This window comes from Mauremys mutica, chromosome 17 (assembly GCF_020497125.1).
Source record: "Mauremys mutica isolate MM-2020 ecotype Southern chromosome 17, ASM2049712v1, whole genome shotgun sequence".
NCBI lineage: Eukaryota > Metazoa > Chordata > Testudines > Geoemydidae > Mauremys > Mauremys mutica.
In genome coordinates, this window is record NC_059088.1 from 11,471,949 (window position 1) to 11,492,007 (window position 20,059).

The window sequence follows — 20,059 nt, forward strand, 5'->3', positions numbered from 1 at the left end:
CTTTGCTTGGAAGCAGACGGACTCCCAGACACCCCCCCACCCGCAGCAGGGGGCCCGGCTCGGGGGGCCGTTCACACCCAAAACCTCCTCCCCCCCCCACGGGGAACACTCCAAACCCCCCTTTCCATGGTGGATTGGGGGGATCCTCCCCCCATCCCCGGCACTGATTTGATGAACCCATTTTGAAAGCCCCCCCCCCCCCCAGGCCTGGGGCCCGGAGCCGGGATGGGGCGCGCGGGGGGCCCGGCTGGAGGAGCCGAGACCCGTCTCCGGCAGGCTGGGCACTGACCTGGCCAGCTGCGGCAGAGGAAGGTGGGGGAGCCGGGCTGTCACCACCGGGGGGGCTCCTCTCCCCCCCCTGCCCCCCAGGGGCTCTGCCCCACCAGCAGGTGGAGCCACGCGGGAGGAGGAACATTCACAGCCTGCTCAGGCCCGAGCTCCGCAGGCAGCCCAGGGGCATCCAGGGGCAGGGAGTTCCCCAGGGTAACAGCAGGCTCCGCCCCCTCGGCTCCTCCTCCAGGCTCCTGGGGTGGGAGCGAGGGGAGGAGCCGCCTGGCCGAGCCCAGCGGGGATGGATCCCGGCTCAGGTGAGGGGCCCCCGTCTGTCCAGGCCTCCCTGGCGTTCAGCCAGTAACGCCCCCACTGCCCCCCGCAGGCCACCATCCACCCAACCCCAATCCTACAATAAACCCCACCCCTACCACTCCCCCCTCCTCTCCCCCACTAAGCCCCGCCTTGTCTTCCCAAGCCACGCCCCTTCTACAATAAACCCCACCCCTACCACTCCCCCCTCCTCTCCCCCACTAAGCCCCGCCTTGTCTTCCCAAGCCACGCCCATTCTACAATAAACCCCACCCCTACCACTCCCCCCTCCTCTCCCCCACTAAGCCCCGCCTTGTCTTCCCAAGCCCTGCCCATCCTACAATAAACCCCACCCCCAGATTGCCCATAATCCCACCCCCGCTCCCTGTACGCCCCACCCTCAGCCCCCCAAACCCCGCCTCTGGGCCTGGGCGGCCCCCCAAAGCCAGGCCCCTGGCGGGCGCGGCTGGGCCGGACAAAGGACAGGCGGACAGCGACTCTCCAAAGACCCAGCGGGGTTTATGGGTCCCGAGCCCCGGGGCTGACGGAGCAGCGGCTCGGGGCCGGAAGGCAGCACGGTTACAATCACGGGGGGCAGTGCCAGGTCCCAGGGACCCCCAGGGGCACCACCCGTCACAGCAGCAGGAGAGCCGGGCGCAGCGGCTCCAGGAGGGGCTGGAAGAGAAACAAGCCACGGAGAGATCAGTGGGGGGGGAGCAGGGGTTATGGGGGGAGCAGGAAGGAGGGAGCCAGGATTCCTGGGTTCCCTCCCCAGCTCTGGGAGGGGAGTGATCTCTAGTGGTTAGAGCAGTGCCGGGGAGGGGGGTGCGCTGGGCATCAGGATTCTTGGGTTCCCTCCCCAGCTTGGGGAGGGGGTTAGTGATTAGGGACGGGGGGGGGGAGGGAAGGGAGAGGCTGAGAGCCCGGACTCCTGGGTTCTCTCCCCAGCACTGTCAGCGACTGCAAGGGGAGAGGCAGGGCAGGGGCCGTACTCACCGGCTGGGGGCTCAGATCAGGCCCCCCTCCTTCAGCTTGCCCACGAGGTCGTCCACGGTCTCCACCTTGACGCCGGCCTGGCGCTGGGGCGGCTCTTCCACGCGCTCCACGGCCAGCCGGGAGGAGAGATCGACCCCCAGGTCCGACGCCTTCAGCACCTCAATCTTCTTCTTCTTGGCTTTCTGGGGAGAGAGCCAGGCGTGGAACCCAGGAGTCCAGGCTCCCAGCCCCCGCTACTCTAACCACTAGATCCCATCCCCCCTCCAGAGCTGGGACAGAACCCAGGGGTCCTGGCTCCCAGCCCCCGCTGCTCTAACCACTAGATCCCACTCCCCTCCCAGAGTTGGGACAGAACCCAGGAGTCCTGGCTCCCAGCCCCTGCTGCTCTAACCACTAGACCCCACTCCCCTCCCAGAGCTGGGACAGAACCCAGGAGTCCCATCAGGGTGCGCGGCTGCCAGGCACACAGCCTGAGGGGATACACCAGGGGACGGCAGCCTCCTGCCTCGGCCTCTCTCCTCCCCCACCTACGCTGGCAGCACCCAGCGCACTGGGGAAGAGAAAACTTCAACCGAGGAGCCTGGTCCCGGCATTGGAGGGAACCCGGCGCGTTATGGCCGGCAACGTGCAGCAGGGTGAGAAAGTGGCAGATCTCAACCCTGCCCAGTGAGAGATGGTGTCAGACTGACATCGGGCCTTTAGCTTCCCTTTTCTTTGCCCTTTGATGGCGAGCAATCAGCTCTCGGGGGTCAGTCGCCTCTGAGCTCTCCCTAAAACGGGGCACTCGGGAAACGTCTAGCGAAGGCGGGCGCGTGGCCGGTCCGCACCGAGGGCGGGGCCGGCTGGGTGATGAACGTACACTGGTCAGGCGGCCGCCCGGGGCCGGCGGGTACAGCTGTGGGGTGCCAGGCCGGGGCCTTTCCCTGGGTGAGTGGCTCTGGGCGCATGCCCGCAGCCTGGCTGGGTGTGGGGCGCCACCCGCTGGCGGCTGAGGGATGCCAGCGCCCGGAGGGGTCTGCGGCGAGACAGCCCAGGCTGGAGAGGGGAAGGGGGCTCAGCCCCGTTTCCAGGTTGCACCCCCGGGGAAGGGTCCCCATGTAACCAGCCCCTGCCCCGCCCCAGAGATGGCTGTGTCTCTGAGCCGGGGGAGGGGTCAGCCCCGCCCCCCCTCCCCTCACCATGATGTTGGGCAGGGTGGCGTAACGGGGCTCGTTGAGCCGCAGGTCGGCCGTCACCACGGCCGGCAGCCGGAGCCGGATGCTCTCCAGGCCCCCGTCCACCTCCCGCTCCACCGTCAGCTGCTCCCCCTCCAGCGTCAGCGCGGAGGCGAAGGTCCCCTGCAGGGCACGGGGGGGGGGGTTAGCGCCCATCACCCAGGATCCGCCCCCCCCCCAGCCCCTGGAATCCTACACTGCTGGGATCCCCCCTGCCCCACAGTTCCCAGAACCCACCACTCTCAGGATCCAACCCCCCCCCCCAACAGCTCTCAGAACCACCCTGCTGCCAGGATCTGACCCCCTCCCCCGCAGCTCCCAAAGTCCCCCGCTGCTGGGATCCCCCCCGCCCCACAGCTCCCAGAACCCACCACTCCCATGATCCAACCCCGCCCCCCGCAGATCCCAGAGCCCCCTGCTGCTGCAATCCTCCCCCCCACACACACATATCCAAAGTCCCTCGCTGCTGGGATTCCCCCCCCCCCACGGGTCCCAGAGCCCCCTGCTGCTGGGATCCACCCTCCCCCAGAGCCCCCTGCTGCTGGGATCCACCCTCCCCCAGAGCCCCCTGCTGCTGGGATCGGACCCTCCCACACACAGCTCCCAGAGCCCCCCACTGGCAGGATCTGACACCCCTCCCGCAGCTCCCAGAGCCCCCCCCACCCCCCGCTGCTGGGATCCGACCCTCCCCCACCCACAGCTCCCAGAATCCACCACTCTTACCCCCGCCCCGCAGCTCCCATAGCCCCCCGCTGCCAGGATCTGACCCCCACCCCCAGCAGCTCCCAGAGATGCCCTCTGCCAGGATCCAACCCCCTGCCCCGCCCCACGGCTGGGATCCCCCCCCCCCAGCAGTTTCCAGAACCCCCCGCTGCCAGGACCCCCCAAGGGGGGCAGCCACCTGGGGCCAGTCCAGCAGCGCCGCCGTCATCTGCCCCGTCTGGTTGCAGTCGTCGTCGATGGCCTGGGAAGGAGAAAACGAGTCACACCCAGGACGGGCCCTTCCCATCACTTGCCGCAGGGAGCAGTGTCACGAGCCGGGATGGCACAGCAGGCGGGATACCGGGGTAGATGGGCCCGTGGGGCAGAGGGGGGAGGAGTGGGGGAAAGGGAGGCGGGATACCGGGGCAGATGGGCCCGTGGGGCAGAGGGGGGAGGAGGGGGGGGGCAGGGAGGAGGCGGGATACCAGGGTAGATGGACCCGTGGGGCAGAGGGGGGAGGAGGCGGGATACCGGGGTAGATGGGCCCGTGGGGCAGAGGGGGGAGGAGTGGGGGACAGGGAGGCGGGATACCAGGGTAGATGGACCCGTGGGGCAGAGGGGGGAGGAGGCGGGATACCGGGGTAGATGGGCCCGTGGGGCAGAGGGGGGATGAGTGGGGGAAAGGGAGGCGGGATACCAGGGTAGATGGACCCGTGGGGCAGAGGGGGGAGGAGGCGGGATACCGGGGTAGATGGGCCCGTGGGGCAGAGGGGGGAGGAGTGGGGGACAGGGAGGCGGGATACCGGGGTAGATGGGCCCATGGGGCAGAGGGGGGAGGAGTGGGGGACAGGGAGGCGGGATACCGGGGTAGATGGGCCCGTGGGGCAGAGGGGGGAGGAGTGGGGGACAGGGAGGCGGGATACCGGGGTAGATGGGCCCGTGGGGCAGAGGGGGGAGGAGTGGGGGACAGGGAGGCGGGATACCGGGGTAGATGGGCCCGTGGGGCAGAGGGGGGAGGAGTGGGGGACAGGGAGGCGGGATACCGGGGTAGATGGGCCCGTGGGGCAGAGGGGGGAGGGGAGGAGGCGGGATACCCAGGTAGATGGGCCCGTGGGGCAGAGCGGGGGAGGGGAACTCACCTGCTTGCCCAGCAGCACCAGGCTGACCCCCTCCTTCTTGGCCAGCGCCGCCAGGATCTTGGCCACCTGGAAGGGGCCGAGACTGTCGTACTGGGGGGCTGGGATCTCCACGTGCAGCCCCCGGTCGGCCCCCATGGCCAGCGCGGTCCGGATGGTCTCCTGCGGGGGGCGGAGTTTGAATTCAGGGCAGGCTGGGCAGGACCCACCCAACACACGTGCCCGAGCCCGGGGCCCGCCCAGCCCTTGGCCTCGCAGCCGCAGGGGGCGGGTCAGCAGCTCTTCCTCTGCGAATGGGGCTGAGGCTGGGGGGGGGGGGTCAGGAGGAGCAGGGGGTGGGGACCGGTACCCGGAAGAGGGTGGGGTCAGGAAACACGGAGGGGGGGGCACGGTACCTGACACCAGGGGAGGGGGGGCTGTAGGAGGGCAGGGGGGGTCTATACAAGCTTGGGGAGGCAGTGCCTGGCACTGGGACAGGGGTCTGTAGGAGCCGGGGGGGGGTCAGGAGGCTTGGGGGGGCGGTACCTGGCACTGGGGGTTCGGGGGAGGCGATGAGGGCTGTAGGGAGGCAGTGGGGGGTCAGGGGGAGCTGGGGGGAATGTTGCCGGAGAAGGGGAGGACAGTACTGGCACGGGGGGGGGTCTGTAGGAGCAGGGGGGGCGGCGTGAGGAACTGGGACTGTCCTTACTGGGGTCCGTGAATGCTGAGGGGGGGCCGGGCTGCACTGGGGGAGGGGAGACTGGCCTGAGGGAGGAGACCTGAGCAGGTAACGGCAGAACCCAGGAAGTGGTGAGAGGCCAGGGGACCCCTCTGCCCGGGGAGTGGGGCTGTGGGGCTCCTGGGATGCCAAGATGGACCTAACTGGGGAGCATCCTGTTATCTGTGCCTGCAAGACCTGTCCTGGCCTGTGTTCCTGTCATCTGAATAAACCTTCTGCTTTACTGGCTGGCTGAGAGTCCTGGTGAATCGGCAGGGAGCCCGGGGGGTGCAGGGCCTTGTGTCCCCCCACACTCCGTGACAACTGGTGGCAGAGGTGGGATCTACTGCACCCCAGGGACGGCGCTTCCTGCAGTGAGTGACTGGGGAGCAGTAAAGCGAAGGGGGATTGACGGGGACCAGGTGGGCTGAAGATTCAGAGAGAGACGGTTTCAGGGGGCGATTAACCCCTGGGAGTGTGTGACCAGAGAGAAGGACTTTGCAGTAACAGGGTCCCCCGGGGGCGGAGGAGTCTGCAGCTCGACCCTGGCAGAGAGGGGGTGACCTGGAGACGGGCTGGCGCACTCGGGGTCTCCCGGGAACGGTGGGAAGCTGAGAGCACAGGCCGGCGAGTGGCCAGCAGAGAGATGTTTGCTAAATGCCTTAAGAGCCACCTGGTGGCGCTGTGCAGGCAGAGGGGGCTGCGCACTGGGAGGTCCACCAAGGAACAGCTGATTGCCCAGCTGGAGGAGAAGGGTCACTTGGGTGAACTGAGCCCTGTCCCGGAGGGAAGCCGCCCGGCGGACGCAGCGTGGGCCCCGGGGCCTGACCTGGCTGGGAGGGGTCAGACTACTGCCGAGGGGATCCCGAGACCCTGCCCACCTATGCCTAGGGGAGGGGTTGGGGGAAGTCCAGCGAATACCGAGGGCACCGTGACTCCGGCGGCCAGCAGGAGCTGGAGGAGGAGAAGGAGAACCAGCGCCAGCGCGAGCTGGAGGAGGAGAAGGAGAACCAGCGCCAGCGCGAGCTGGAGGAGGAGAAGGAGAACCAGCGCCAGCGCGAGCTGGAGGAGGAGGAGAAGGAGAACCAGCGCCAGCGCGAGCTGGAGGAGGAGGAGAAGGAGAACCAGCGCCAGCGCGAGCTGGAGGAGGAGGAGAAGGAGAACCAGCGCCAGCGCGAGCTGGAGGAGGAGGAGAAGGAGAACCAGCGCCAGCGCGAGCTGGAGGAGGAGGAGCAGGAGAACCAGCGCCAGCGCGAGCTGGAGGAGGAGAAGGAGAACCAGCGCCAGCGCGAGCTGGAGGAGGAGAAGGAGAACCAGCGCCAGCGCGAGCTGGAGGAGGAGAAGGAGAACCAGCGCCAGCGCGAGCTGGAGGAGGAGAAGGAGAACCAGCGCCAGCGCGAGCTGGAGGAGGAGAAGGAGAACCAGCGCCAGCGCGAGCTGGAGGAGGAGGAGAACCAGCGCCAGCGGGAGCTGGAGGAGAAGGAGAACCAGCGCCAGCGCGAGCTGGAGGAGGAGGAGAACCAACGCCAGCGGGAGCTGGAGGAGGAGAAGGAGAACCAGCGCCAGCGCGAGCTGGAGCTGGCCCGGCTGAGGAGCAGCGGGGCCCCGGCTGCAGTGAGTGAGGCGGGACCCAAGCCTACAAAGAGCTTGGATAAGTGTTTCCTGGCCCGGCGTAAGGAGGGGGAGGACATGGATACCTTCCTGACGGCCTGCGAGCTGCACAGGGTTGACCCTGCAGACAGGCTCCAGTTTCTCACCCCCGTGGAGCTGTACAGCCGAATGGAAGGGGCGGAGGCAGGGGACTACGAACGGTTCAAACAGGCCCTGCTCCGCGGGTTTGGGCTGACCCCGGAGATGTACCGGGAGAGGTTCCGGAGTCAGCGTAAAACCCGGGAGGTCACATACCTACAACTGGCCAACCGGGCACAGGGGTACGCCTGCAAGTGGACAGCTGGGGCCCAAGCTAAAGGGGACCTGCTTGACCTATTCGTACTGGAGCACCTGTATGCGCAGTGCCCACCCAACCTGAGGCTGTGGTTGATGGACCAGACGCCGGAGAACCCGCAGGCCAGCTGGCCGACGAGTTTGTGGAGAGTCGGGCAGGGGATGACAGGGAGGAATCCCAAAGGAACAGACCCGCCACGATGTGGAAAGAGAGTGACCCTGGGACCTCCCAAGGGGAAGCATGGAGGACCCCTCCCAAGGGGAACATCCAGCGTCAGGTCCATCCAACCCGCTCGAGGGGACCCACGGGACATGGGCTGCTCTCACTGTGGCCAAAGAGGCCACATACGGGCCCAGTGCCCCAAGCTCAGGGACAGACTGAGCAGACCCAACCCGCAGAGGGTTAACTGGGTAAAGACCCAGCCGGACGAGGGGCACCGCTCCCAGGCAAGGGGGGCTGGCAGCGAACCACCTGCTAAGGAGGGAGGAGAGCCCCAGGCCAGCTCCTCTGGGGGGCTGGATGCTCCAGACTCCGGGTTTTTGGTTTACAGGGTGGGCGCGGGGCTGCCCCTCCGGAGCGAGGGCCTTGTTCCCCTGGAGGTGGATGGGAGGAAGGTTAGTGGATACCGGGATACGGGCGCAGAGGTGATGCTGGCCAGGCCCGGGGTGGTGGCCTCAGATCGGGTGGTGCCCGACACCTACCTGACCCTGATGGGGGTGGGCGGGACCCCATTCAAGGTGCCCATGGCGAGGGTGCACCTGAAGTGAGGGGCCAAGGAGGGCCCCAAGGACGTACACCCACATTTGCCCACGGAGGTGTTGATGGGGGGGACCTGGAGGACTGGCCAAGCAACTCGCAGGGGGCCCCGGTTGTGACCCGTAGCCAGAGCTGGCGAGGGGCACTGTGCCCTGACAAGGGGGAGGGTGCCTTGCCGAGGCGCAGGACCCTGACCTGGTGGGGAGAGAACGCCCAGGGACAGGGCTCAGGGAGGCTGCGGCTTCAGACCCAGCCGGGGAGAGAGAGCAGGTCCCCATCCCGGCCCCAGCGGCTGAGTTCCAGGCCACGGTGCGGGAAGACCCCTCCTTGCGGAGGATAGGGGACCTGGCCGACCTCGGTGGAGAACAGACCATGGGGGGTGGTGGCCGGAAAAGGTTCCTGTGGGAGAAGGGGTTCCTGTACCGAGAATGGGCTCCCCCAGGGGAAATGGAGTCGGGGGGATCAGGAGGCAGCTGGTGGTACCCCAGGAGTATCGCCGCCAGCTGCTGTGCCGGGCCCATAACATCCCCCTCGCAGGGCACCAGGGAGCCTGGCGTACCCAGCAGAGGCTGCTACAGAACTATTACTGGCCTGGGGTCTTTGCCCATGTCCGGCAGCACTGCCGCTCCTGTGACCCCTGCCAGAGGGGGAGGAAGGCCCGGGACAAGGGGAAAATGGCTGTAAGACCCTGGCCCAGCACAGAGGAGCCTTTCCAGAGGGGGGCCAGGGTCAAAGGGGGGCTCTGAACCAAGAGAGCCCGAATCGCAGCCCCCCAGACTGGAACGCAGGGAGAAGACCCCAGCCCAGCGTGCACCCCAGGGGTATGGGGGGGGGGAAGGGCACGGGCCGCATACCCTGTGAACTACGAGTGCCATGACAGCCATCGAGCACCCCCGACCTAAAGGGGGGCGGGAAACCGGAAGGGCCTGGGGTAATTCTCCCCAAGGAATGGGAGGGATATTGGGGCATCCCTGGGAACGTGGGTGGGTTCGAACTTCCCCCGGTCACTGGCTGGAGGGACCCCGCTGAGTTCGGTCTCGAAGAGGGGAGAGATGTGAGGAACTGGGACGGTTCTTACTGGGGGCTGTGAGTGCTGAGTGGGGGGTGTTGGCCTGGGGGGCCGGGCTGCACTGGGGGAGGGGAGACTGGCCTGGAGGGAGGAGACCTGAGCAGGTAACGGGAGACCCCAGGAAGGGGTGAGAGGCCAGGGGACCCCTCTGCCCGGGGAGCTGGACAAAGGGGGGGAGGAGACGCTGGGGAGTGAGGGAGGTTTCAGGAGGTGGCTGGGGATGGAGGGAGGCCAGACAGGGCTCTGACCCCCCAATGGGACTGTGGGGCTCCTGACACCCCAAGATGGACCTAACTGGGGAGGATCCTGTTGTCTGTGCCTGCAAGACCCTGTCCTGGCCTGTGTTCCTGTCGTCCGAATAAACCTTCTGCTTTACTGGCTGGCTGAGAGTCCTGGTGAATCGCAGGAAGCCGGGGGCGCAGGGCCCTGTGTCCCCCCACACTCCGTGACAGGCGGTACCTGGCAGGTGGGGTCTGTTGGAGTGGGGGGGTGGTACCTGGCCGGGGGGGGGGGTGTCTGTAGGAGCGGGGGGCAGTACGAGGGCGGGGGTCTATGGGGGTAGTACCTGGTGGGAGGATATGGGGGGCGGTACCTGGCAGCGGGGGGCTGTAGGAGAGCAGAGGGAGGTCTATGGGGGGGGTACCCGGCCGGGGGGGGGGTGTCTATGGGGGGGGTACCCGGCCGGGGGGGGTGTGTCTATGGGGGGGGGTACCTGGCCGGGGGGGGGGTGTCTATGGGGGGGGGTACCCGGCCGGGAGGGGGGTCTATGGGGGGGTACCTGGCCGGGGGGGGGTCTACGGGGGGGTACCTGGCCGGGGGGGGGTACCTGGCACTGCTGCGGCCCGCAGCTGACCACCACGATCTCCTGCAGCAGGCGGCGCTCCCGCAGCCGCACCGCCTCCTCCAGCGCGATCTCGCAGAAGGGGTTCATGGAGTGTTTCACCCCGTCCGTCACCACCCCGCCGCCCGGCCGCACCCGCACCTGGGGGGCAGAGCGTCACCGCGGGACCCAGGCGTCCGAGTGCCCCCCCTCGGGACAGGGACCCAGGTGCCCGGGCGCTCCCCCCGCCCCGCGGGACAGGGACCCAGGCGTCCGGGCGCTCCCCCCGCCCCCGCCGGACAGGGACCCAGGCGTCCGGGCGCTCCCCCCGTGGGACAGGGACCCAGGCGTCCGGGCGCCCCCCGCCCCCGCCGGACAGGGACCCAGGCGTCCGGGCGCCCCCCGCCCCCGCCGGACAGGGACCCAGGCGTCTGGGCGCTCCCCTCCCGGGACAGGGACCCAGGCGTCCGAGTGCCTCCCCTCGGGACAGGGACCCAGGTGCCCGGGCGCTCCCCCCGCCCCGCGGGACAGGGACCCAGGCGTCCGGGCGCTCCCCCCGCCCCCGCCGGACAGGGACCCAGGCGTCCGGGCGCTCCCCTCCCGGGACAGGGACCCAGGCGTCCGAGTGCCCCCCCCGGGACAGGGACCCAGGCGTCCGAGCTCCCCCCGCCCCCGCGGGACAGGGACCCAGGCGTCCGAGCCCCGCCCACCTTCACGGCATAGTCTATGACCCGCTTCACCCCAACCAGCGCCCGCAACGCCGCCATCGCCCCGCTCCGCGCCTGGCCGCGCCCCCTTCCTGGATCGGAGCCAATCAGCGCGCGGGGTCCGGCCGCAGGGCGGGGCTGGAGCCCTGCGACCAATAGGCGGAGGGGTGGGCCGGCGGCGGAACCAACCGGCGCTGCTCAGAGGCGTGACCGCAGTCTCGGCCAATGGAGACGCGGCATGTGAGGCGTTCAGCCAGTGGCAGCCAGGCCTCGCGGTTGTCCAATCAGGAGAGAGTGACTCCAAGCGGCGCTATCAGTGGATAGAGGGCCCGACGCCGACCAATCAAAACGTGCAACGGTTCGTGAACCAGCCAATCATGGCGGCCAGACCGGGCTTTAACCATCTGACCAGGCACGATGGGGGCAGTACCTCTCCCGGAACCAATCCCCGTGCCCGATGGGCGGGCCTCAACACGCCGACCAATCGGCGCGCAGCCTGCATCTCCACGGCCACGCGATGAGGCGGGCAGGGCCACGTGACCCAGGCGCCAGCGGCCAGTCACAAGGGGCGGGTCTATGCCGTCCCCGGTGAAGATTGACGGGGCTGGACCCGCCCGGGCCCTAGAGCCCCGCCCCCTCGGGCGGGAACCCAGGCGTCCGGGCCGTTAGTTACACACAGCTGCGCCCCCAGGCGGGGCCATCGATCCCCGCGCGCTGTTATATGCGGCTGTTCCCCCGCGGCCCCACCCCAGAGGTGGCTGCATCCCAACACCAGAGGCGCCGAGTTGGTCCCGAGTCCTGCGGGGCATCTCTGGCTGGCAGAGAGGGTTTAATAGCTCTGCTTGGGAGGCGAGACGGGGGACCCAGGCGTCCGAGCGCCCTGCGGGGGCATCATCCCGAGCCAGGTGATCCTCTCGGGCCGCCGTGCGGGTGTCGCTCCCTCCTCCGAGCCTGGCAGTGGCAGGTGCCTGGAACAGATCAGGGGGGTCAGCGTGGCTGAAAGACGCTTCTCCTCCGTGTGTCCCCCCCTCCCCGTGCCCTCTGGGTGCTCACCTGCCAACCCGGCCGCGGGCACCGCCGCCCAGCCCACCACCAGCGACCAGGCCCAGCTGCCACCGGCTTCCCCGGCCGATCCGCCCATGAAACAGCCCAGAGCCACCACGGCCAAGGTGCCTGCGAGACACAAGATGTGGGGCTGGGGGGGTGGGAAGTCAAGGTGGGGGGTACTGGAGGGATTTGGGGGGCAGATGGAGGGAGGGTGGGGGTCAGGGGATGGGGCAGGGGTGGAGTTGCGGGTCACATGTTGGGTTGGGGGTCAGGAGGGCTGGGAAAGGGGGAGGCATTATGGGGGTCAGAGGGTAGGAGAGGGGTTGGGGGGGTTCCACGTACCTGTGAGGAAGCAGAGGGCCGCAGCCCCCCGGGCCCAGTTAAGCCTCCTGGGGGCCGGGCGGGGGGCGAGTGCCAGGGCCCCACACAGCACGGAGAGGTACCCGGTCAGGATGGCCAGAACCAGGCAGCCCCTCGATGCTCCCACATAGCCTGGGGGGAGCAGAAATGGGGGTGTCAGTGAGACCTCACCCTGCCACCCCCACCCCTCTACACACCCTGGGGTCCCCCCCAACTCCTGCCCTGGGATCCCCAGTACCTGGTCTGGGCTCACCCCAACCCCCAGGACGTGTCCCCATGTGGCCGGTGGATGGCGCCAACGCTCAATGCGCGGTGCACTGACAGCAGCAAAGTGGGGAGGAAAAGGGGGAGCTGCCCCTCCCCCCGAACCCAGGCCTTCCTCCTGGGGGGTAGAGCTGACCCCCCCCCCCCGCTTCTTTCAGTCAGTTTCCCCATCCAGCTACGCCCTGATGATGGAGCATGAGGCCTTAAGCTGCCAGGGTTAAGGCGGATCATTGCCCGCCACTACATAGGAGCTGGGTTAACCCGTGGGACTCCCCGCCACTGGATCAGAGCAGGGTTAACCCGTGGGACTCCCCGCCACTGGATCAGAGCAGGGTTAACCCGTGGGACTCCCCGCCACTGGATCAGAGCAGGGTTAACCCGTGGGACTCCCCGCCACTGGATCAGAGCAGGGTTAACCCGTGGACCCCTGCCCCCCCGTCACTGGATCAGAGCAGGATTAACCCTTGGGACTCCCCGCCACCGGATCAGAGCAGGGTTAACCCGTGGGACTCCCCACCACAGGATCAGAGCAGGGTTAACCCTGGGACTCCCCGCCACCGGATCAGAGCAGGGTTAACCCTGGGACTCCCCGCCACCGGATCAGAGCAGGGTTAACCCGTGGGACTCCCCGCCACTGGATCAGAGCAGGGTTAACCCGTGGACCCCTGCCCCCCCCCCGTCACTGGATCAGAGCAGGGTTAACCTGTGGGACTCCCCGCCACCGGATCAGAGCAGGGTTAACCCGTGGACCCCCCCCCACCACTGGATCAGAGCAGGGTTAACCCGTGGGACTCCCCGCCACCGGATCAGAGCAGGGTTAACCCGTAGGACTCCCCACCACCGGATCAGAGCAGGGTTAACCCGTGGGACTCCCCGCCACTGGATCAGAGCAGGGTTAACCCTGGGACTCCCCACCACTGGATCAGAGCAGGGTTAACCCGTGGACCCCCGCCCCCGTCACTGGATCAGAGCAGGGTTAACCCGTAGGACTCCCCACCACTGGATCAGAGCAGGGTTAACCCTGGGACTCCCCACCACTGGATCAGAGCAGGGTTAACCCGTGGACCCCCGCCCCCCCCGTCACTGGATCAGAGCAGGGTTAACCCGTGGGACCCCCTGTCACTGGATCAGAGCAGGGTTAACCCGTGGGACTCCCCGCCACTGGATCAGAGCAGGGTTAACCAGTGGGATCCCCTGCCACTGGATCAGAGCAGGGTTAACCAGTGGGACTCCCCGCCACTGGATCAGAGCAGGGTTAACCCGTGGAACCCCCCCGCCACAGGATCAGAGCAGGGTTAACCCGTGGAACCCCCCCGCACCGGATCAGAGCGGGGTTAACCAGTGGGACTCCCCGCCACTGGATCAGAGCAGGGTTAACCAGTGGGACTCCCCGCCACTGGATCAGAGCAGGGTTAACCCGATGTCCCTACCTCGCTGGCCCTGGAGGGGGGTGCAGGCCCCCAGCTCACACTCCCTCCACAGCCCCCGGTGAATGACGATGGCCAGGACCCAGAGCCGGAGCCAGGACTCGGTGGCAGCAGATACCGCCAGCAGGACGGTCGCCACGCAGGAGAGACAGAGCCCGGCTTCCCCCAGCTTGGAGCCCATCATAGACAGGGGAGACCAGGCACAGCAACACTGAAAAAACTGTGGGGTTAACCCCCGGGACTCCCTGCCACTGGGCATTGGTGGGGTTAACCCCCAGGACCCCCTGCCACTGGGCATTGGCGGGGTTAACCCCCAGGACTCCCTGCCGCTGGGCACTGGTGGGGTTAACCCCCAGGATTGCCCACCGCTGGGCATTGGTGGGGTTAACTCCCGGGACTCCCTGCCACTGGGCATTGGCGGGGTTAACCCCCGGGACCCCCTGCCACTGGGCATTGGCGGGGTTAACCCCCAGGACTGCCCGCCGCTGGGCATTGGCGGGGTTAACCCCCAGGACCCCCTGCCGCTGGGCATTGGCGGGGTTAACCCCCAGGACTCCCTGCCGCTGGGCATTGGCGGGGTTAACCCCCGGGACCCCCTGCCGCTGGGCATTGGCGGGGTTAACCCCCGGGACTCCCTGCCGCTGGGCATTGGCGGGGTTAACCCCCGGGACTCCCTGCCGCTGGGCATTGGCGGGGTTAACCCCCGGGACTCCCTGCCGCTGGGCATTGGCGGGGTTAACCCCCGGGACTCCCTGCCGCTGGGCATTGGCGGGGTTAACCCCCGGGACCCCCTGCCGCTGGGCATTGGCGGGGTTAACCCCCGGGACTCCCTGCCGCTGGGCATTGGCGGGGTTAACCCCCGGGACTCCCTGCCGCTGGGCATTGGCGGGGTTAACCCCCGGGACTCCCCGCCGCTGGGCATTGGCGGGGTTAACCCCTGGGACTCCCTGCCGCTGGGCATTGGCGGGGTTAACCCCTGGGACTCCCTGCCGCTGGGCATTGGTGGGGTAAACCCCTGGGACTCCCCGCTGCTGGGAACTGGCCAGGTATCCCTTGGGGTCAGGCCTAGTGGTTAGAGCCAAAGAGCCAGGCCCCCCTCCCCCGGCTCTAATCACATTGGACTCCCATGGTAACCCCAAGATTCTGGAACCCCCATGGTCCAGGCTGCCCCCCCGATCGGCCCCGGGGCCCACCCAGCCCGGTCCCCGCGTGGGCCCAGGAACGGGGGGGCGACGGGGCTCGGATGCAAAGAGACGATTTATTTCAAAGCAGGAAAAGGCCCAACGAGGAACAGACCCTAAAACCACCGACGTGAGCGTCTGGGGCACCGCCCGCCCGCCAGCCCCACGGCAGAGGGCGGGGCCGGCTGGGGCAGGGAATGGGGCACGAGGCCTTTCCCCTGTAGGGGGCGCCGGCTCTGCTCCAGCAGGGGACAGCGGGTCCGTCCCGCCCCCCATCTCTCTGGGGCTCCGGTCACAGGCTTTCGTACCCCACATGGCGCTGGTGGGCCACGAGGGCGAAGGTGCCTGGGGGGAGATGGGAGAGATTGGAGACGTCCCCACAGCCCCCTGCAGCACCCCTGCCCCACAGCCCCCCACAGTGCCCTCATCTCCCCACAGTCCCCTCCAGCAGCCCTGCCCCACAGCCCCCGGCCCCCCACAGTGCCCCCTGCTCCACAGCCCCCTGCAGCACCCCCTGCCCCACAGCCCCCGGCCCCCCACAGTGCCCCCATCTTCCCACAGCCCCCGGCCCCCCACAGTGCCCTCATCTCCCCACAGCCCCCGGCCCCCCACCGTGCCCGCATCTCCCCACAGCCCCCCAGTGTGCCCCCCGCCCCTCCGCCCCCTCCAGCAGCCCTGCCCCACAGCCCCCGGCCCCCCACAGTGCCCCCATCTCCCCACAGCCCCCTCCAGCAGCCCTGCCCCACAGCCCCCGGCCCCCCACAGTGCCCCCATCTCCCCACAGCCCCCTCCAGCACCCCTGCCCCACAGCCCCCCACAGTGCCCCCATCTCCCCACAGCCCCCTGCAGCACCCCCTGCCCCACAGCCCCCCACAGTGCCCCCATCTCCCCACAGCCCCCTCCAGCACCCCCCTGCCCCACAGCCTCTGGCGCCCCAGAGTGCCCCCATCTCCCCACAGCCCCCTCCAGCACCCCTGCCCCCCAGCCCCCGGCCCCCCCCAGTGCCCCCATCTCCCCACCGCCCCCTCCAGCAGCCCTGCCCCACAGCCCCCTTTCCCCCACAGTGCTCCATATCCCCACAGCCCCCTCCAGCACCCCTGCCCCACAGCCCCCGGCCCCCCACAGCGCCCCCATCTGCCCACAGCCCCCTCCCCTGATTTCCTCCCCTCACCCTGTGCAGCATCCCCTCCCTGCAGCCCCCCAGCCTCCTCCCCCCAACACGGCACCTCGCCCCCCCACAACCCCAGCCGCCACCTGCTCCCCCATGGCTCCATACCCCGTTCCCCTGAGCACCCTGACCCCCTGTGGCACCCTAACCTGGCCCCCTCCCCTGCCCCCCAGCACTCCCTCCACTGGCTCCTGCCCCCCATGGCTCCCTACCCCGTTCCCCACAGCACCCTGCCCCCCTGGGGCACCCTGCCCCAGATTCCCACCGCGCCCCCTCGCACCCTGCTCCCCACAGCCCCCCCTCCACTGGCTCCTGCCCCCCATGGCTCCCTACCCCAGCCCCCCAGCACCCCATCCCCTGTCCTCTCCCCGCAGCACCCTGCCCCCCACCCACTGGCTCCCGCCCCCCCGGTAGCCCAGCCCGGCTCCCCGCGGCGCCCCCTGCAGGCAGCGCCCGGCCCGGCTCTCACCGCTCAGGGCCAGCAGGGGCAGCGCGGCCCAGCCCAGGTAGAAGGACCATTCGAAGGTCAGTTGGATCTGCCCGTCCTGGTTCTTGTGCCAGGACTCGCCGGTGTAAACGCCCATGGCCACCAGGGTGCAGCTGCCTGAGGGGGCGGGGGGGGGGATTAGAGCGCCCGAGCCGGCCGGTCTCCCCCCGCCATGGGGCCGGATCGGACCCCCTGGGCCAGCCCCCTCCCCCCGTGGGGCCAGATCGGACCCCCCTCGGCCAGCCCCCTCCCCCCGTGGGGCCAGATCGGACCCCCTGGGCCAGCCCCCTCCCCCCGTGGGGCCAGATCGGACCCCCTGGGCCAGCCCCCTCCCCCATGGGGCCAGGTCGGACCCCCTGGGCCAGCCCCCCAGATCGGACCCCCTGGGCCAGCCCCCCAGATCGGACCCCCTGGGCCAGCCCCCTCCCCCCATGGGGCCAGATCGGACCCCCTGGGCCTGTCAGTCCCCCACCCAGGGGCCGGATGGGAGCCGGCGCCCCCGAGAGGGGACAGGCCCCGTGCCCCATTCCCCGCCCCCCCGGGCCAGCCAGCCCCCTCCCCTCCCCGCCGGGCCAGGCCCGAGCCCAGTCCCTACCGGCGGTGAAGGCGGCGATGGAGGCCAGGAGGCTGGTGCTCACGGGGATGTGGACGCAGGAGGTCAGGGAGAGCAGGAGGCACAGGACGGACGCGGCGGTGGCCAGCGCGCCCAGGATCAGGAAGGCCCGTGTGGCTTGTATATACCCTGGGGGGGGACACGAAGGGTTAATGAGGACCCCCCCCCCACTCCCAACCCCCCACCTGCGCCAGGGGAGGCCAGGGCTGGGAGACCAGAGGGCTGCGGGTCGGGAGTGAGGGGCACCGGCAGAGCTGTCCGTGTACACCCCAGGATTGGGCAAGGGGGCCCTGTATAAATACCCCCCACGTCCCCCCCCCAGAGGTGGCTGCATCTCAGGGCAGGACGAGGGGCCCCTGTGTAACCAGCCCCCGTGCCCCACCCCAGAGGGGCCACATCGCAGCGCCAGGTGCAACAGCCCAGAGGTGGCCGCATCCCAGAGCCGGGTGAGGGGGCCCTGGTTAACCAGCCCCCCGCCCCACCCCCAGTGATGGCCATGTCTCAGCGCCGGGCGTGGGATCCCCCTATAAACACCCCCCACGCCCCTCCCCAGAGGTGGCCGCATCCCAGCGCTGGGTGAGGGGCCTCTGGATAACCAGCCCCCCGCCCCACCCCAGAGGTGGCCGCATCCCACATCCCAGCGCTGGGTGACGTGCCCCTGGTTAACCAGCCCCCCGCCCCACCCCAGAGGTGGCCGCATCCCGCATCCCAGCGCTGGGTGACGGGCCCCTGGATAACCAGCCCCCCGCCCAACCCCAGAGGTGGCCGCATCCCAGCGCTGGGTGATGGGCCCCTGGTTAACCAGCCCCCCGCCTCACCCCAGAGGTGGCCGCATCCGAGCCCCGGGCGTCTCCTCACCGGTGGCGTGGGCTGGGCTCACGCACACGCCAGCCACGCACTCCTGCCAGAGCCCGCTGTGGCCCGTGGAGCTGGGGCCGAGGGCCAGGAGCCAGTAGTCGGTGAAGAGAGCCATGCAGAGCAGCACCAGGCTGAGCACGGCCAGCAGGCAGCTCCCCACGCTACAGGCCAACATCTCCCGCCGAGCCGCCACCGGGCAGAGTCCTGGCTCCCGGACCTGCAAGAGGAACCCGAGCTGGGCGCATGAGCCCTGGAATCGGGGGACACCCCCCCCCATTGCTGTCATAGCCCCTCCCCCCACCCCACGTCCCCGTCACCCCAGCTGGGCCCCACTGAGTCAAACAGCTGCAGTGACTCATGTTCTCCCCCTAGTCCTGGAAAGAGGAGTGGGGGCTAGTGGTTAGAACGGGGGCGGGGCTGGGAGCCAGGACTCCTGGGTTCTAGCCCCAGCAATGGGAGGGGAGTAGGGGCTGGTGGTTAGAGCGGGGGGGGCTGGGAGTGAGGATGCCTGGGTTCTCTCTCCAGCTCTGGGAGGGGAGTAGGGGCTAGTGGTTAGAGCGGGGGCGGGGAGCTGGGAGCCAGGACGCCTGGGTTCTCTCTCTGGCTCTGGGAGGGGAGTGAGGCCTAGTAGCTAGAGGGTGGGGGCTGGGAGCCAGGACGCCTGGGTCTCTCGCTAGCCCCGGTGGGGGCAGGGAGGAGTGTTATCTAGTGGTTAGCGTAGCTGCTGTTCTTCACAGCTGCATTTCACACCCCAGCCACTTCCTTGAGCCGTTCATACACCTTCTCGTCAGCCTGGGACCCGCGTAAATCCAGCCCCCCTCAGCCAGCTCGCCCCCCCCGGGATCAGCCCCATGGACCCCCCCAGCCTGGTGTCCTGCCCCCTCCCTGTCCCCCCAGCTCAGCCCCATGGGCCCCCCTGGGCTGGTGTCCTGCCCCCTCCCTGCTGCCCCAGCTCAGCCCCATGGGCCCCCCCTGGCCTGGTGTCCTGCCCCCTCCCTGCTGCCCCAGCTCAGCCCCATGGACCCTCCTGGCCTGGTGTCCTGCCCCTCCCTGTCCCCCCAGCTCAGCCCCATGGACCCCCCTGGGCTGGTGTCCTGCCCCCTCCCTGTGGCCCCAGCTCAGCCCCATGGACCCCCCCTGGCCTGGTGTCCTGCCCCCTCCCTGCTGCCCCAGCTCAGCCCCATGGACCCTCCTAGCCCAGTATCTGGCCCCTCCCTGTCCCCCCAGCTCAGCCCCATGGACCCCCCCTGGCCTGGTGTCCTGCCCCCTCCCTGCGGCCCCAGCTCAGCCCCATGGACCCCCCTAGCCTGGTGTCCTGCCCCCTCCCTGCTGCCCCAGCTCAGCCCCATGGACCCTCCTAGCCCAGTATCTGGCCCCTCATCCCCACTCCTCACTTTGGCTTCATTTCTTTCCATTGCCCCTGGATGGCCACCCCATGGACTCTGCCCCCCAGCCCCTCCCTGCTACTAGGGACTCGCGACACCACCCACAGGGCTCAGGACTCCTGGGTGGCATCCCCGGCTCTGGGAGGGGAGTTGAGTCTAGTGGTTAGAGGAGGGGGAACTCCTGGGTTCTCTCCCTGGCTCGGGGAGGGGGGTGGGGTCTAGTGGTCGTGGGGGGCTGTAGGGCGGAGGGGCCCAGAGCGGGGCGCATGGCAGGGGTTGGGGAGCAGAGCACGGCGTGTCCTTACCTTCCTGGGTGCCCCCTGCACAGTCTGGCCCGTTGCACCCACGCCCGGTGGGTGGGGTCACGGGGGGCGGGGCTGATATTTAGCAGAAAGGAGCTTGTGGGGCTGGGTGGGGCGAATGAGTGTCCGAGGAGACAGTGTGTGTCCAGCCCTGTGTCCCCCCATCCATCCCTCCAACCACCCCATGTACCCCCATCCATGCCTGTGTACCCCCATCCCTGCGTGCCTCCATCCATCCCTCCAACCACCCCATGTACCCCCATCCATGCCTGTGTACCCCTGTCCCTGCATGCCTCCATCCATCCCTGTGCACCCCATCCATCCCTCCAACCATCCCTGTGTC

General features: G+C 69.2%; 3 protein-coding genes across 4 annotated transcripts; all 3 read right to left on the reverse strand.

The window, feature by feature from the left end:
- Positions 1-1,097: 1,097 nt before the first annotated feature.
- On the reverse strand, positions 1,098-10,741 carry ETFB (electron transfer flavoprotein subunit beta). Its single transcript, XM_044991852.1, has 7 exons — positions 10,628-10,741; positions 9,924-10,079; positions 4,634-4,792; positions 3,694-3,756; positions 2,757-2,915; positions 1,579-1,760; positions 1,098-1,257 (listed from the first exon to the last, which is right to left on the reverse strand). Exons 1-6 carry the CDS (start codon positions 10,682-10,684, stop codon positions 1,590-1,592), a joined length of 765 nt encoding a protein of 254 aa, XP_044847787.1. The 5' UTR covers positions 10,685-10,741; the 3' UTR covers positions 1,098-1,257; positions 1,579-1,589.
- A 540-nt stretch (positions 10,742-11,281) lies between these two features.
- Positions 11,282-14,022, reverse strand: LOC123352109 (lens fiber membrane intrinsic protein-like). 2 transcript variants are annotated; one of them, XM_044991853.1, is made up of 4 exons: positions 13,726-14,022; positions 12,014-12,163; positions 11,678-11,797; positions 11,282-11,592 (listed from the first exon to the last, which is right to left on the reverse strand). In XM_044991853.1, the coding sequence occupies exons 1-4, from the start codon at positions 14,018-14,020 to the stop codon at positions 11,516-11,518; spliced, it is 642 nt and encodes a 213-aa protein (XP_044847788.1). In that variant the 5' UTR covers positions 14,021-14,022; the 3' UTR covers positions 11,282-11,515. The 2 variants fall into 2 exon arrangements, with proteins under 2 accessions (XP_044847788.1, XP_044847789.1); XM_044991854.1 differs by lacking the exon at positions 13,726-14,022 and adding an exon at positions 12,270-12,411.
- A 939-nt stretch (positions 14,023-14,961) lies between these two features.
- LOC123351995 (protein NKG7-like) lies at positions 14,962-19,854 on the reverse strand. Its single transcript, XM_044991677.1, has 5 exons — positions 19,720-19,854; positions 18,030-18,246; positions 17,154-17,300; positions 16,541-16,675; positions 14,962-15,248 (listed from the first exon to the last, which is right to left on the reverse strand). The coding sequence occupies exons 2-5, from the start codon at positions 18,202-18,204 to the stop codon at positions 15,196-15,198; spliced, it is 510 nt and encodes a 169-aa protein (XP_044847612.1). The 5' UTR covers positions 18,205-18,246; positions 19,720-19,854; the 3' UTR covers positions 14,962-15,195.
- Positions 19,855-20,059: the final 205 nt, after the last annotated feature.

Coding starts and splice junctions, on each gene's coding strand:
- LOC123352109 (XM_044991853.1), bottom strand. CDS start 14,020: ATGCCCAGTGGCAGGGGGTCCTGGGGGTTAACCCCACCAATGCCCAGT. Junction 11,798..12,013: donor GGCCCTCTGCTTCCTCACAG/GTACGTGGAACC, acceptor TGTGTCTCGCAG/GCACCTTGGCCGTGGTGGCT. Junction 11,593..11,677: donor GCCCGCGGCCGGGTTGGCAG/GTGAGCACCCAG, acceptor GATCTGTTCCAG/GCACCTGCCACTGCCAGGCT.
- ETFB (XM_044991852.1), bottom strand. CDS start 10,684: ATGGCGGCGTTGCGGGCGCTGGTTGGGGTGAAGCGGGTCATAGACTAT. Junction 10,080..10,627: donor TCATAGACTATGCCGTGAAG/GTGGGCGGGGCT, acceptor TCTGCCCCCCAG/GTGCGGGTGCGGCCGGGCGG. Junction 4,793..9,923: donor GCGGGCCGCAGCAGTGCCAG/GTACCCCCCCCC, acceptor CGCCCCCCGCAG/GAGACCATCCGGACCGCGCT.
- LOC123351995 (XM_044991677.1), bottom strand. CDS start 18,204: ATGTTGGCCTGTAGCGTGGGGAGCTGCCTGCTGGCCGTGCTCAGCCTG. Junction 16,676..17,153: donor CATCGCCGCCTTCACCGCCG/GTAGGGACTGGG, acceptor CCGCCCCCTCAG/GCAGCTGCACCCTGGTGGCC. Junction 15,249..16,540: donor GCCCCTGCTGGCCCTGAGCG/GTGAGAGCCGGG, acceptor ATCTCCCCCCAG/GCACCTTCGCCCTCGTGGCC.